This window comes from Prorops nasuta, unplaced genomic scaffold (assembly GCF_024137725.1).
Source record: "Prorops nasuta isolate Cenicafe-Biocafe unplaced genomic scaffold, Cenicafe_Pnas_1.2 PNAS00030, whole genome shotgun sequence".
Classification (NCBI taxonomy): domain Eukaryota; kingdom Metazoa; phylum Arthropoda; class Insecta; order Hymenoptera; family Bethylidae; genus Prorops; species Prorops nasuta.
In genome coordinates this window covers 251579-267162 of record NW_027116827.1, presented here as the reverse complement: position 1 = coordinate 267162, position 15584 = coordinate 251579, and the positions used below count along the sequence as shown (strand labels likewise).

The 15584-nt window shown below is 28.2% G+C and overlaps 5 protein-coding genes across 7 annotated transcripts; 4 read left to right on the top strand and 1 right to left on the bottom strand.

Moving 5' to 3' along the window:
- The first annotated feature begins 265 nt into the window (after positions 1-265).
- Positions 266-4292, top strand: LOC136782737 (deubiquitinase DESI2). 2 transcript variants are annotated; one of them, XM_066742373.1, is made up of 6 exons: positions 266-849; positions 1294-1403; positions 1600-1672; positions 1755-1848; positions 1928-2069; positions 2146-4292. In XM_066742373.1, exons 2-6 carry the CDS (start codon positions 1365-1367, stop codon positions 2320-2322), a joined length of 525 nt encoding a protein of 174 aa, XP_066598470.1. In that variant the 5' UTR covers positions 266-849; positions 1294-1364; the 3' UTR covers positions 2323-4292. The 2 variants fall into 2 exon arrangements, with proteins under 2 accessions (XP_066598470.1, XP_066598469.1); XM_066742372.1 differs by having other exon boundaries at positions 1225-1403.
- A 281-nt stretch (positions 4293-4573) lies between these two features.
- l(2)k09848 (lethal (2) k09848) lies at positions 4574-6706 on the top strand. The gene is made up of 7 exons (XM_066742410.1): positions 4574-4873; positions 4993-5143; positions 5212-5307; positions 5503-5809; positions 5904-6001; positions 6069-6270; positions 6346-6706. The coding sequence occupies exons 1-7, from the start codon at positions 4816-4818 to the stop codon at positions 6508-6510; spliced, it is 1077 nt and encodes a 358-aa protein (XP_066598507.1). The 5' UTR covers positions 4574-4815; the 3' UTR covers positions 6511-6706.
- Positions 6707-6871: 165 nt separating this feature from the next.
- On the top strand, positions 6872-7955 carry LOC136782757 (pyridoxal phosphate phosphatase PHOSPHO2-like). Its single transcript, XM_066742411.1, has 2 exons — positions 6872-7115; positions 7224-7955. Exons 1-2 carry the CDS (start codon positions 7038-7040, stop codon positions 7953-7955), a joined length of 810 nt encoding a protein of 269 aa, XP_066598508.1. The 5' UTR covers positions 6872-7037.
- Positions 7956-8520: 565 nt separating this feature from the next.
- Positions 8521-12038, bottom strand: LOC136782754 (homeobox protein 3-like). Its single transcript, XM_066742407.1, has 2 exons — positions 8777-12038; positions 8521-8650 (listed from the first exon to the last, which is right to left on the bottom strand). Exon 1 carries the CDS (start codon positions 11385-11387, stop codon positions 8982-8984), a length of 2406 nt encoding a protein of 801 aa, XP_066598504.1. The 5' UTR covers positions 11388-12038; the 3' UTR covers positions 8521-8650; positions 8777-8981.
- On the top strand, positions 8562-15463 carry LOC136782755 (zinc finger MYND domain-containing protein 11). Of its 2 annotated transcripts, XM_066742409.1 has the most exons (8): positions 8562-8699; positions 12056-12460; positions 12543-12873; positions 12952-13265; positions 13523-13679; positions 13764-14026; positions 14101-14283; positions 14375-15463. In XM_066742409.1, exons 2-8 carry the CDS (start codon positions 12065-12067, stop codon positions 14495-14497), a joined length of 1767 nt encoding a protein of 588 aa, XP_066598506.1. In that variant the 5' UTR covers positions 8562-8699; positions 12056-12064; the 3' UTR covers positions 14498-15463. The 2 variants fall into 2 exon arrangements, with proteins under 2 accessions (XP_066598506.1, XP_066598505.1); XM_066742408.1 differs by having other exon boundaries at positions 13523-14026.
- Positions 15464-15584: the final 121 nt, after the last annotated feature.

Below are 15584 nucleotides of genomic sequence, written 5' to 3'. Positions count from 1 at the left end.
GTACATATGTAGTCTGAGGCCTGAACTACAAACGATTTAATTTCTCACTGTGTATAGTATACGAGGTAAGCGAGGATGAGTTACATAAGCGCGCGTAGTAAAAGCGCTGGTGTCTTTTCAAAACGGTTCCTAAATGCATCGAAAAATTAGGAAAAGCCATACTATACATGTCACTGTAGAGAAAAACCCTATGATTTTGGTGAGATGAGTAAATTGGAGCAGGCGACAGGCGTCGCAGTCGCAGAGTTGCCAAGTGTAGTACTAAGCTAAGTGTATGTAGTACTTTCGGAGCTACCTAATGTAGTACCAGTGAATACTGATTACAACCAAACACAATGAATCTGTCATCTGTTCATATAATTGCTAAATTTATGTTTCTTTGAAAAGAGTACATGCATTATTTTACAACGATATAAATGCATTGTTTAAAACTCCAATTTTATATTATTATTGCTTATGAATGAGAGAAAAAATTTAAGTTTGCATGACAAATAACTTAAGAAAATGAATAACAGTTGATTTAAGTAAAGCTTTCAGTGAACTATTTAATATTTTAAATTAAAGAAAGAATCTGTTTTTTTTTTTTTTTTTTTTACTTAACGACTAATGTTAGTCCAAGCGATATGTATAAAGTGATTTATAAGATAAACGACTACTGGAAACTAATAAAAACAAAGCTATAAACAAATGCAGTTCTTAATTATGAAAGTTATAAGTATACAGCTTTCATTGTTGTTAAAAGTTGTTCTATGATACATAAGCCCCAGCCTTTAGGTTATTATTATTTATTATCTTCATGAATAATTGGATAAATTAAGGACTGATATATTAAAGCCATTATTATCTCAGGTATGTTAATAATTCTTATTTATAGATAATCAGATACAATGAAGGCTTTAGCTCTGTATTCTGTATCTGTGTAATTCACAATATCCATGTTAATGTATTAGTATAATGATGAATAAATTTAGAGTATTATTTTTTATCAAAAGAAATATACTTTATTCAATTATTAAAATTAAAATTACTTTAATGCTTATAAATGCTTTAAAATAATTTAAATTAATTTATTCTGAATAAATTGCTTTATTCCTTACTGTTTTTAACTATTTCAAAAGCCAGTTTCATAGGCCTGGTTGTATTACAATTTTGTTTCTTATTTTCCAGCAGCATTTAAGCCATGTAAATTTAGCAAAATTATTAGATAATACATTTGCTTCTTAGGTGTACTGCAACGTAGATATTGCCACTATAAATTTCCAACTACAAGTATCTGTATGATGTTCTCATCAGGTCTTGGCTGCAATCTGTCATTCCCTAGTTGTTTGGGTTATCCACATGACAGTGAGGAATTACTACCAAAAATGGCACGCGAACCAATTATTTTAAATGTTTATGACATGGTAAAGATAATAACAATTTTTTTTAATTTTACATTTACAAAGTACAATATTTTAATATGTTAGAAAGAATTATATTAAAATTAGCCAAACTTTGAATATTTTATACAAAGTTAAATGAAAGGACTAAAATACTGTAATTACTTAATACATGATATAATTAATTCAAATATTTAGTTTGTAATTATTTTTATTATAGTACTGGATAAATGAATATACCACTCCGATTGGTCTTGGAGTATTTCACTCTGGTGTTGAAATATATGGAACAGGTAAAATATGAATATTAATAATTTTAATAAAAATGAATTAACTCAAACATTTGATTTCTAAGTATAACATAACTGCTTACAGAATATGCCTATGGAGGCCACCCCCGCCCAATTTCAGGTATATTTGAAATAGCACCAAGAGTAGCAGAAGAGTTAGGTGAACAATTTAGATACAGGTAAAGAAGAGTTTGTTGATTAACAAATTTATAAAACTGGATATAAAATTTATATTAAATTCTGTACTTGGTTGTGCAGACAGTCAGTCCACATTGGATACACAGATTTTACAGAAGAGGATGTTTCAAGAATTGTCAGTGAACTTGGTAAAGATTTTAGGGGGGACAGGTACCATTTAATGAACAAAAATTGTAATCACTTTAGCAGCCAATTAACAGCGGTATGTATTTAACTAACTTTCTAACAGTTTCTGATAATTTATATATCAGTTCAACAATGTCGATTGTTTTCTTTAGATTTTATGTGGACAAGAAATACCTGGTTGGGTCAACCGTTTAGCATACTTCAGTTCATGTGTACCATTTCTTCAACGTTGCCTGCCTAAAGAATGGCTGACACCCGATGCTTTACAACATTCTTTAAGCCATGTTAGCCACCATGAAAGCACACCACCTTCTGATACATCTTTGTAACATTTTCTCAGCATGATAGCAGGAGATAATTTGAACATTCATAGAAGTTGTACCTTCTAGAGAAGTTACGGGCTATGCGAATAAATTTTATTATGGCAATCACTGTATTGTCAGGATTTAAATGTCGAAGGAACTAAGCCGTCAATTTGCGATAGAAAAATATTTTTAACGGAAATATTATTTGCTTAACGTTTACAAATATTTATTTAAATCAGTTGAGTATGATTCAGCCATATTACAATTAAAAGCAACTTTATGAACTTAAATTTATATTTATCAAATTATAATAACATTGGTATAAAATGAAAGATTGCTCACAACGCACATGCATATATCAAATGCCCTAATTTGTTTTATGGAAATCACAATTTTACATTAACTATTACCTTTTTAATTAAAATTTTTAATCATCTTTATTAGGAAAGTTACTTGGAATATTAAATCTGACAAAAATAAATCCTGAAATATTTAAAGTTGTATTTTAAATACAATATTTTGATGTTTCTTAAATCCTTGCATGATATTTTAAGTAATTGTCCTGTATCTCAATTAATAATTATCATTTGCACATTAATTACTGTCACAAAGATATTAAGGATTCCACCAGAGTATAGTGTAATCACAAAATGAATGACAGTAAGTAAACTAGAGAAAAGAAGTTTTTTAGGGATGTTGCCAAACCGAAAAGGAAAAGAAGGAAAAGTAATTCTTACTTTTCAAAAACGTTCGCATTTCTGCTAGTCATGGTTGCTAGTACTAACAAAATTGCCTTCCCTGCAAAATAATGTACGCTAAACAGCGAACGGCAGCGTGTTAATCACGTTCGCACCTTGTTAAATTATACAATGGAGGTTTGATAGAAATATGACAGATTAATAATTGCCTATAAATCAAAACCTGTAAGGAGACTGAAATATTTTGCTGGTCTAACAGATATAGTATTTCTCTTTTGAGGAATAGAGTATAGGCGAAATTTGTATTTGCAATATCTCCCGCTTTAAACCGGTTTTAAATGCAGAATCCTATATTCTGCCATACAACAAGCAAACAAATATACAAACCTGTTTTCAGTGAATTAAAATGTAACAGGTGACTACATAGAACAGCAAAATCATATAGATCATTCATATTCTATTTCTAAAAATCGATTTCTAGCTGTACTGCACGCTAGAACGATCATGTTATTGCTTTTTTTTAATAATTAATTGAACAGCTTGTTTATTATCATAGTAAACAAATTTTAGAAACAAACGATAAAGCTTATCTTTAAATTGAGCATAAGTTTATGTACAAAAGTACAGTATATAAAAACCTTTCCTTCACAAATTTATAAGTTCAAATTTATTATAATCAATTATCAATATTTTTATCATTTTTAGAAATGTATTACAGTACAGCATTAAAAATTCATAGCAGAATCAGATATTTGAGCTACAACAATTTGTACCAGTAAAATAATACAGATATATATATTCAATAGCAATCAGTAGTGACTACTAATATTTGTTTTTAGTGTTCTATTTATCAAAACCATTAAATATTTTGAATATTCTCTTGTTAATATACATGGATGAAGAAAGATTTATTCATTCGGTTTTATAGTATATAAATATAGAACATATGTTAAAAGCATTTTATGAAACTGCATTATATAAATTACTAATATATTATTCTTAATTAAATACTTTCACTTTTATATTTTTACTTCACTACTGATGTTAAGATACCTATATTTTGTACAGCTGCCACTAGTGTTTTAGAGAAGAGAGAGTGTTGAGTAACTGGTACATATATATGTATGTGTGTATGTACTGTGACTTTGATCACTCTTTTTTATGCTTATTATACAAATACTCATTAATTTTATACCTACAATTGTTTAAAATTTACATATTATTTTAAGTGATTTTGATTTAAAAAATGATAATTTTTTGTAACATTAATAATTTATATAGTTACTTTTAACTTTAAATAAAGAAATCAGTTTTAAAACTTTATTGTTATATATTCACTTTTAAATCTGTTACACTATTATACATATATTATAGATACAAAGTAAAAGTAAATGTTGATATTGTTTCTTATTTTCTCAAGCCAAACCATTCCTATTATTATAATATAAGCTTTTTTATAAAATATTAAACAAAATTTATTCTAAGCAATGTTAAATAAATTAATATTTAAAAATGGTACTGTTTAATCTTATAGACAAATAAATTTTTAAATTTTAAGGACTGGGGGAGTAACAGAATCTTACTATTGTTTTCATTTATTGTTTTAAAATAGATTACTAAGAGTATCATAAAGTTAAATAATTAATGTTTTATAAAAATAATGTTTCATGAATTTATATGAATGGTTTAGAATGAATACGCATACAGATACAGAGTGTGAGAGGGAACGACTCGAGCGAGACTCGACTCGACTGGACTCGACTCTTCACTCTTTAGCCGCCGCAGTTGCCGGCACTTCATCTTCCCGCCGATCCCGAAAATGAGTTATAAAGAAGATTTTAATGTTTTTGTTGGAGCCCAATCGGGACTTCTAAAAGGTTTCTAACTTAGTGCTTTTTTAATATTATTTTGAGCAAGGTTATGTTTAATAAATTTGATTCCAGTATATATACATAAAGTTCATATTTGATTTTAATCAAAAGAACTTAATTTCCAGGTGTAAAGTTAACCTTAGATTCACATGTAACAAAAAATATTCAAAATCTAGTATCTATAAAAGAGGAAGATCAAATAGCATCAATATCATGGGCTGATGAAAAAGAAAAGGAGATCTTCCTTGCATGTGGTTCAAAAAATAGTCAAAGATGGTATTAAATATTTACATTTGAACACTTACTCTTAAAATATGAACTAAACTTGTTAACTATTACTGCAGTGTTAAAGTCTACAATACACAGGATTCAATATTTACATCATCGTTCACATGTGATTTTGGAGAAGGGCCTATAGTTGGTATTGCTCCATACAATAAGTAAGTATATTTAGCAATATAAATAATAATAGGTCTGTCCTGGTTGCCTACACTTTTTATACTTTATATACTCTTTACAGTTTTTGCTTATACAAAGGATGAAGACAGAAACATAGAAAAGTGTAAAAAGTATAGTCAACGAAAACAGGTCTAATAAGTTTAACTTTAAAAGTTATTCTTTTATTCTTATTTTAGAGGAATTCTTACTGCTGTTAAATCAGGAGAGATAAAGCTATGGAGATTCAAAGATAATGATGAAGTTATTTTAAATGTAGGTAATAATTTGTGTAAGATGTGTAATTCATTTACACATGAAAACATAATCGCAACTGGTGGTAAAGAAAATGAATTAAAATTATATAATGTAGAAACAAAAACTAAAATATTTACTGAAAAAAATATACGACATGACTGGTTAGAAATGAGAGTTCCTGTTTGGATTTCTGATATTGCTTTTCTTCCTGGAATATACAAAGTAGCAACAGTTGGTAGATATGGACATGTAAATATACTTTTACTTAGTTTTTACTACATATATATATATATATTTATATATATATGGAATGCATATATACTTTATTAAAAATTACAATTAGGTGCGTTTGTACGATACTAATGCGCAAAGAAGGCCTGTTATAAACATTGAAATGAAGGATGAAGCAATTACTACTTTAACCATTGCACCTAAGGATAAGTAAGTTAACTTTATAAATTTGTTTAATATAACCTTTCCTTATATACCATTTTGCATCAAATTACAGTCACATCATAATTGGTTCTAATAAAGGTAAAATGAATCTTGTTGATTTGAGAAAATCAGGAAAAGTATTAAATACATATAAAGGATTTACTGGTAGTGTTACTGGAATTGCATGCAGTCAAACCCAACCTTATATATTAAGCACAAGTTTAGATAGGTTTTTAAGAGTACATCATTTAGAAACCAAAGCTCTTATCAAAAAGGTATCTAGATATTTATTAAATACTTAGAATATACTTAACATGAATTTTTAAAAAAGCAATATTTTAAATTTGAAGGTATACTTAACATCACGTCTTACTGGTATAGCAGTACGATCAGAATTTACATTACAGAAATCTGAACAAACTGAAAATATATCTGAGTGTAAAATAATTGATAATAATATGGATAGTGAAGAAGAATATGATGAAATGTTTAATGAAATGCAAAAAAAATTTTAATGAAATAAAGCTAATTTTCCTAAACCAATTTGCTCCACCTTTTTATTTACTTTATGTGCCTATGAACCGATTTGGACTGAGTTTTTATTTAAAAGTTTTGAATGACAATTGTCTGGAAACGGTTCGCAAATATATCATCCGTGGCAAAAGGAGGGTAGGGATCCTACCTCCTGTGGTACTACATAATCGTTTTTGTCGAATTGCATACTGGTTTACTAGTTCATTCATTTCATATGTACCATACTTCATATTTCCCATAGTTCCCAATGTTCCCATACGCCTGCTGCTACACCAGCAGACACCAGCGCCGGCAGCGCCTGCTCAGTACCAAAAAAAGAAAGGTTGCTCCAATATCCCCAAAAAAGAAATATGGACAATTATCATTCCGCCACTTCGTTTCTGATACCTCTGAATCTTGAAATCACTTTAAATCTATAGGTTAGAAATGTCGAAATTACATCAACAAATATATTTAACACTTTGGAAAATAATAATTGTAATGTAATAATCGAGTGAGAAAGCACTAGATGCATATATGTTACAAAGCCTGTAATTTACTTCTTAAAAGTTCAATAAACTTTAGAGTTAACTATTTTAAAAGCAAAGTAAGTATATCTTTTGTATTATTTTAAACTAATAAAATAAGTAATAAAATAATTACAAAGTTCATGTGATGAATAATATCTGAAAAGGTATTTAAATTTCTGTTATAGATGCATAAATCTTTCCTTATTGCTTTTGACTTTGATCATACAATCATTAATGACAATGTAGACATTATTGCTCGTAATTTATTACCTCAAGAAAAATTGACAAAGTCTGTACAAGATTTATATCATGCAGATGGATGGACTTCATATATGGAAAAAATTTTTGAACTGCTTTTTGTAAATGGAATCAGCATCCAAGAAATTAAAACAGCTATATCTAATATTTCACCAGTGTCTGACTTGGATACTCTATTAAACGGAATATATCTTCAAGGCTATGAAGCAATTATTATTAGCGATGCAAATTCTGTATTTATAGATCATTGGTTAAAAAGTAAAAATTTAGATCATGTTTTTACTAAGATTTTTACAAATCCAGCAGAAATTACTGCAGAAGGGTTGTTAAAGATTAGTCGGTATCATACACAAGACTGGTGCAAGTATAGTACAGTCAATTTATGTAAAGGCCATATATTAGAAAATTATATCAAAAAGAGAAATGAGAAAGGTAAATATTTTGATCACATTGCTTATGTTGGTGATGGAAAGAATGATCTATGTCCTATATTAAGATTATCAGAAAAAGATTTTGCCTTTCCTAGAATTAATTATGAACTTATGAAACTATTAAATAAACCAAAAAATGATATGCTTCCTATTAAAGCACAAACTATTCCGTGGAATACAGGAAAAGATATCTTAAAGGCTTTAGATATCCAAATCAAAAATGTATAATTATTTATATTCTTGGAAAATAATAAGAGATTATAAGAAATTTTGCTAACAATTTATACAAACAAAAGAGCTTAATTTTTCTTATGTTTTAATTTATATTAGGATACTATAATTAATTTATTATTGGATATAACACAGGAACTGACAATGTTAACGAATAAAAATATGTCTATTACAAATTAAAATAAATTTTAAAATGCAATTATCTTAACTTAGTGTTAATATTATAACCTATATTCGCTGTGCCCTAAGGGTCAATTTACATGAAATATATATTTTTATATGAATTGTTATTATCATTCAAATGTATTTGAAAAAATAAAAACTTATATACTAATACTATCCTATATATTGACACCTCAGGATTTAATACGCATTCACAGTAAGTGTATTAACCATTTAGCACAGTATATGTGTGTGTCACTATATATGTTTATACATACCAGACCTACCAAACGTCTAGACGAAAAGTATAATAACTATAGTATATGCATCTATTACACAAATATTAATTATTTTCATAGTACATATTACATTTAAATAATAAACCTTAATTTTTAAGTAGCTTCGTCTCATATGTATACTGCAAAAGAACGCGTCATGAACTAATAATCATTTCTATAGTATACAAATCCCTTCCTTTCAACCATTGTTTGGTAAAACTATCGATATCCGGTTCGAAATTTCACAAGCTTCTGTAAGTGAATCAGAGTGGTAATTAATGACTCCTGCTTAGTATAAAAGGTAATTTATCTAATTTCATACGTATTAACTTATAACAGTTATGCGTTAAACTGTGAAACTATGTAAACATAACTTACGTATATTCATACATGCAAAAAAAAATTAGCATTTCTTCCAAGATGTCTCTTATTACGGGCATTTTCCATTATGTTTAGAGATACTTAGAAGCTCTTGTAAATAATTTTAATTACATGAATTAATTTCAAAATATCATAAATATTTATAATGTAAAGTCTATGTTGAATTTAAAACTAATTAAAAATGTATGAATGATCAAATTTGTCATTCCATAGGATGAATACTATTTTCCTTAGATGTGATATTACACTCTTTTTCTTGAAGTTTTATCATAGTATAATTAAGCACATTGCGAAATACACTAAATAATGCAGTGCCTAAATAAGTGCTATTTAATACCCAACTAGGTATTTGTGCACATATAAATACTTTAATTAAAGTTTCTATTATCACTGGAATCCATACAATTATACCAATTATCAAAGATATTGTAATCAATTTTATAGACTTTGTAACATTTTGTGTCTGTATCAATATGTAAATCAAATTTAATTTTTCACTATTTAATGAGTTTCTTGGGCCTGTATTATTGGTATCTGATATAGTTCTTCTATATTTTTCTTTATTTTTATGGTCTTTCTCGTCTCTTAAAGAAATTTCTTTCGACTCTGTACATACTGACTCATCAAAGGTTTCAGTAATTGTATCAATTGTCTCATGTACTTCTTCTGTATGAACTTTGAATGATGTTCCAGGGACAGCAGATTCATTGCTTATATTTTTTTCTAATTTTTGTGTAATGTTTTGTGATAAAATCTTGATATAAATTTGCATAATTATTGAAAATAATATTGGAATGAAGAATAGCACAAAAATCGATAAAATTAAATGTAACTTTATAAATTCTGTAGATACGAAGCACTTTGTTTCTTTAAATTCATCAGCATTGTTTGTTTTATTTTTTACTGAATTTAAAATAGTTTCTTTCAGCAACAGTTTCGGTTGTTGCTCTTTGAATATTATGTTTATATTTTTAGGTAGTTTATCTTTTTTATAAATAGTTTTATTATGTAGTTTGTTCTTTGAAGAAATATTTTGAATAAGTTTAATAATATCCATATGTATCTTATTGTTAGATACTTTCATGCTAGAAGTAACCTTTGCAATGTTATTTGATGAAAGTGCTTCGGAAGGATTTGCTTCATCATATTGTAAGGAAATATTTTTTTTTATGATGTTTGACAATGAAGTAGTTTCTACTTCATTTATTTGATATGGAGATTCTTCAGATGTATTTGATACATAAGTTATGTTGGTTGACACTTGATGATTGTTTTCCATCATAGGATACTTATTCACCCTATTGTTTTCAATATTTAAATATTCTGTAGTTTTATTTTTAGAATTGACAATAGTTAAATCTTGTAAAATTGTTAATTCATTTTTATTTTTAATAAGTGCTGTTGATGTTACATTTTCATTGATACTATTATTTAATAATAAAAATAATTCCTCATCTTGTAGAGAAACTGTTACATTATGCATATCATTTTGTTCAATAATTATAGTATTGTTATTAGAATTATTACTTATTGAGTTATTAATTTTGTATCTCATAATATTCATCAAGTCATTAAATTCCATATCTTTAATCTCTGAGGTAAAATTTAATGTATGAGAATGATTTGTTGGTGGTATTGTAGTAGATATATTTTGAAAATTATTTAATGTTATTTGAACTATTTTTTGTATTTTTGATACTATTTCATTAATTTTGCTCAAATTTGTACCATATATTTGAAAATCTTCGGTTTCAATAGAACTAGGATTTAATTCTATTAAATTTTGCCAGTTATCTGAAAGCTCTGTTAATAAAGACAGGTCTTTAAATATTGGTAAATCATTTAGAGGAAAGCTAACAGCATAACTGCATTTAGTATCATTTTTAGCATTTACTTCACTAATAGAATAATATTCTGCATAATATAAAGATGTTAAAATAACAAAGACAATTATCCATTCACTTATGATACAAATACTTGTTGTACTACATGTATATGGTTTAAATTCAGTTGAATATAAAGGTTTTGAAATAATATTGTACATTTCCTTTTTATACTGTTTATCTGAAGATACATTCTTTAATACTTCCTTTCTTAGTTTCTTATTAATATTGTTTTTACTAAAAATATCTTTAAGCATACCAATACTACTTTTCTTCTCTGGAGATGTTTTGGTTTTTTCCAGCTTAATACATTGTTCAATTGATTTTATGTGTATCATACCCTGTATTAGTGCTGCTAAAGTAGAAATGAAAACATTTGATAGTGGCAGTAGAAGCATAGAATAGTGCATTAATATGTTTACTGCCGAACACTGATTTAAATGTGCATATTTTGAAAATGCATTAGTTTCATTAGATACATTTATACCAATAATGTTCCATATATTATTAATTTCATATAAGTTTCTTTTTTCATAGTATACATTAAAATAATTGAATAGCAGTATTGTTGCAGTAAGAAAACAATTAAATAAATTGGATGTTAGCATAATACGTAATGGTGATTTTATCCATAACTTAAACCCTTTTATTAGAATCAATAACAGAAAAATAAAACTGGATATTACCAAAATGTATCCACAAATAGCTATCACAATAGAATTCATTATAAAGGTTTTACACTTTGAATTTAATATAATACTAAAAAACAGCAGAAATTCAAATAGTCTTTTAAGACATGCTTACACCTTTTAAGCACAACATACAACTAAATACCATGATAGTTGTGCATTTAAAGTATCCAACAGGTAATATGAGGGACCACTATGCAATAGAGTTATATTTTTGATACACTATCCCTAAGATATGTAAAGGATAGGGGCAATATAATCTAACTAAAGTTACCATCCACGCTGGTATAATACTGTATAAAATATAAGTTTGATATTAAAACATAACTGCATTACAAAAAAATAATTTTTATATTAATTTTAAGTAAACATTAATGGGTTTGTGAGACCTTAACAATTTTGTTAAAAACCCTACATATTTAAATTCATTATTTTTTTTAAGTTAATTACCTTTTTTATTTTAAGATTTTACAATTTTTTTGGGCAGCATTATAATCTTATTTACCTTCTGACATTTTAAAAAGGAATTAACAAACTAAAAAATACAAATTCAATAAAAATTACAGATTTATAAAGTTATCAGATTCATCGGACTTATAGGTTTCTCAATAATAACCAAAACTGTAGGTCTCTACATATGGTTACTATTGTAAAGTGAAGATATTGACAAGAAACATGTATAATTTATGAATAATTATTTTCAGAGAAATAAAATGTCTATACGTCGACAAAATGATCCACAAATGATACAACAGATATGGGATGTTATAAAACTAACAATACATCAAAGGAGTTTACCTAGTCATGAACGTATGGTGCGTCATTTATCTCGGGTTTATGGAATCACAGAGCAAGAAGCACAAACTGAGCTAAGTAAAGCTGTTGAGGATGGTCTTGTGTTAATGAAAAAAGTGCCTGCAAAAAATGGTTTTGAGCAAGAAAGCTACAGACTTCCTTCAGAAGTAGTACAAAATGATGGCCATGACTGGTATTGCTGCAAGTGCCAAAAAGCAGGACTTGTTGAGTCCTGCCAACAATGTTTTAGAGTTTATCATCCAGAATGTTATGTGCCTACAAACCCAAAATTACAAATTTGTCAATTTTGTGAGGTACTGATTTAACAATAAAAATTATTCATAAATAAATCTTTATTATTATTGTGAATCTTCAATTTCTCTTGTATTTTTCCAGAAAATAAATAGTGATACATATCAAAATAAGACAGAGCTAAATCATATACTTAGCTTTACATGTGGTCATTTAAAAGCAAAATTGCCACCAGAGATCACAAACCGTACAATTGTTTTTAATAATGATCCTGTTGTTGCACCTCCAAGTGGATACTCTGGACCAACTTGGATAAGTGAAGGAGAGGATGCTTGGAGACCAGGTGTACTTATCAAGAAACATATGGATTTAGCAATAATGGAAGCAAAAACTAAAAAAGATGAATACAATAGCCTAGCTGAATTTGAAGCTGATGTGCACAATATTCTACATAATATTAATATATATCATGGTGGCAAGTAGAAAATTTTTTTTTAGTTATTATTGTACTACTTGTTTTATGTTTTATCTGATGTAAGATTAAAATTTATAGTGAACAGCATTGTAGGAACAATGGGTCTCACAATGTATCGAGATTGCTGTTATGATCTTCAAGAAATTCGACGATGCGCTGATTGCTATCGAATATCAAACGAGAAGCCTGAAAAAATGTGGTTTTGTATTCCTTGTAATCCACCACATCAATTAGTCTTTGCAAAGCAAAAAGGATATCCTTACTGGCCGGCAAAAGTTATGCAAGTTAATGGCAACACATACGACGTTCGATTTTTTGGAGGATATCATATGAGAGCATACATTGAAAAAATCTTTATTCGTCCTATTACAGCTAGCTTACCAAGCTTACAGGTGTGAATATTTATTAGACTTTAAGAATTAGTTTTTCCACTTATTAGTATACATCTTGGTAATATTATTCATTTGGTAAAGCTTGAAATTGAATAGAATTTACTACAGTTTGTAATTGTTACTAAACGAGTAAATTTTACCAATAGATGGAAAAACTGACTTTAAAAATTGAAGAAAATATTTTAGAATAATAGTTAGGACTGTAATTTGATTTATTAGTGTTTCAATGTTATTATCTTTTTGCAAATACTTTATAGATAAAGAGATCAACCGCGTGGAACAGAGCCTTTGAAGAGCTAAAACACCACCAGAGCTTATTGCAAAAATTAGAAAAAACAAGCATGGAGATTTTTGATAATAATGATAGCAGAGATGACCCCACATCCGCCAAAATGGCACATATCGAGTCGCCAGGTTCAAAAACTACTTCATTCAATTCTAATAAGATAAAGCCAGTATTTAAAGACTTGATAGTAAAAGTAGAACGTCTCTGCTCAGATCATGATGCACAGCTGAATGTTGAAGAAGTGGAAAATAAAGAAAAAACTGATGTAATTAAAGAAGAAAGCGAAGAGAGGCAAGTGCCAAACTTACCAGTGGCTGAAGAGGAACCAACAAGAGAAAATTTCACTACGTATCCGGAAGGTTTAAGAAAAGAAGGGTCTCAAGAAGATATGGTCACATCAAGTTGTCAAGAACCTAGATTTAAATGCGTCTTGGTGCAAACTGATCAAATTCCTACTGAAATTGTACCAGCTAAGGTTGATATTTATAATTATTTATATAAATAAATTAGCTTGAATTTGAGATAATATTTCATGTAATCGTTTAACAGGTAAAACGAGACCGACGGACATCAGAACAATCGACAACCACAACATTGGAAAAACTGCGACGTGAGCTGGAGCTCGATAAATGTAGAGAAATTGAAAGACTGCAAGCTGAACATGCCAAAGAGATACGACAATTAACAGATAGACATCAACAAATCATATCAGAGATTAAGAAAAAGCAATGGGTAAAATTTATTCCTTTTAGTTTTGCACATAATATATTTTAACAGTAGTTTTGCAAGTAATAGATGAAATAAATGCTATTTTGTTTTATAGTGTTACAATTGCGAGGCTGAGGCGATTTATCATTGTTGTTGGAACACTGCTTATTGTAGTACGGACTGTCAACAAGTTCATTGGCAACGCGAACATAAAAGAGTTTGCCGACGAAAGCGTTGATCTGGGTAAAAATTATCGGAACTATTTATTAATTATCCATCTTGGGCCAGAAAGTATCTTCGATATTAGGCATTCTCTTTTTATCGAAAATCTCGGTTGAGTAACTTAGCTGAGTACAACTTGAAGTGTAAAGGGAAAACGCTTATTGTCTATTCTTATAAAAGACAAAACTTTTAGAAGCACGTTAATATATTCTTGACACTATATTGAAATGCCTTTATGAATACTTTTCATAAAAAAAGAAGTATTACGCGCTTATAGTTTAAATTAAACACATCTTAAAAATTAAAGACTGTCTTTACTCAGATAGTCAATATTATAGAATTAATGATATGCAATTTATATTTTCAATATGACATTTTTATTATTTTTGTTTATATCTTTAACGAGTGGGAACAATATGCGAATTCCAGAATATATGTAAACTAGCACTGACAGTTTGCAGATGCGTGAAATCACCTTTTCCCATGAGGTTAACAAAATACTTTTTCCAGCAAACTCATTCAAATCATGCTTATAGGTTAAAATATTTACTAGTGAACAAAATAATTGGTTCCTCAGTCAAAGGGAAAATAGATATTTAGCTCACGTTCAACAGCTAACAAAATTAAATTTTCGGCGCGAATGTTGGATACATTGGGCGTATCCAGCCGAAACTCAACGGTATCAGTCGCTGAGTGAAATATGCTTATGATCGGCTAATTTTAACTGATTAATCAATCATCCACGGATTTTACTTAGCGACTAAGACCACTGAGGGTGAGAGCTGAATGCACCCAAATTTTGATTGCTTTACAGCGTATAAAAACAATTTAAAACATTTGATACACAGAAAATCCACAATAAAAGAAATGATTCCAGATTTATAATTTATTTTGTTAATCTGTAAAATACTATAGTCCATATATATGACTGGTTCGTTACAATTATTATTTATACTTCAGTGTTGAATTCTTAAGCTTTTAATTTTTTAAAAAATTAATATTTGCTTATTTTATTTATAAATTAAACATAAACCAATTCAGTTTTTGTTATTAAATTCTTGATAAAGTTGCTATTTGCATAAAAATATGTTCTAAGGGTGATA

Excerpts from the sequence above, each read along its gene's own strand:
- LOC136782754 (XM_066742407.1), bottom strand. The coding sequence starts at position 11,387 with ATGAATTCTATTGTGATAGCTATTTGTGGATACATTTTGGTAATATCC.
- LOC136782755 (XM_066742408.1), top strand. The coding sequence starts at position 12,065 with ATGTCTATACGTCGACAAAATGATCCACAAATGATACAACAGATATGG. Across the intron at positions 13,266-13,522 it reads CTAGCTTACCAAGCTTACAG|ATAAAGAGATCAACCGCGTG; the intron begins GTGTGAATATTT and ends AATACTTTATAG. Across the intron at positions 14,284-14,374 it reads AGATTAAGAAAAAGCAATGG|TGTTACAATTGCGAGGCTGA; the intron begins GTAAAATTTATT and ends TTTGTTTTATAG.
- LOC136782737 (XM_066742372.1), top strand. The coding sequence starts at position 1,278 with ATGATGTTCTCATCAGGTCTTGGCTGCAATCTGTCATTCCCTAGTTGT. Across the intron at positions 1,673-1,754 it reads TGTTGAAATATATGGAACAG|AATATGCCTATGGAGGCCAC; the intron begins GTAAAATATGAA and ends AACTGCTTACAG. Across the intron at positions 2,070-2,145 it reads TTAGCAGCCAATTAACAGCG|ATTTTATGTGGACAAGAAAT; the intron begins GTATGTATTTAA and ends TGTTTTCTTTAG.
- LOC136782757 (XM_066742411.1), top strand. The coding sequence starts at position 7,038 with ATGCATATATGTTACAAAGCCTGTAATTTACTTCTTAAAAGTTCAATA. Across the intron at positions 7,116-7,223 it reads TTAACTATTTTAAAAGCAAA|ATGCATAAATCTTTCCTTAT; the intron begins GTAAGTATATCT and ends TTTCTGTTATAG.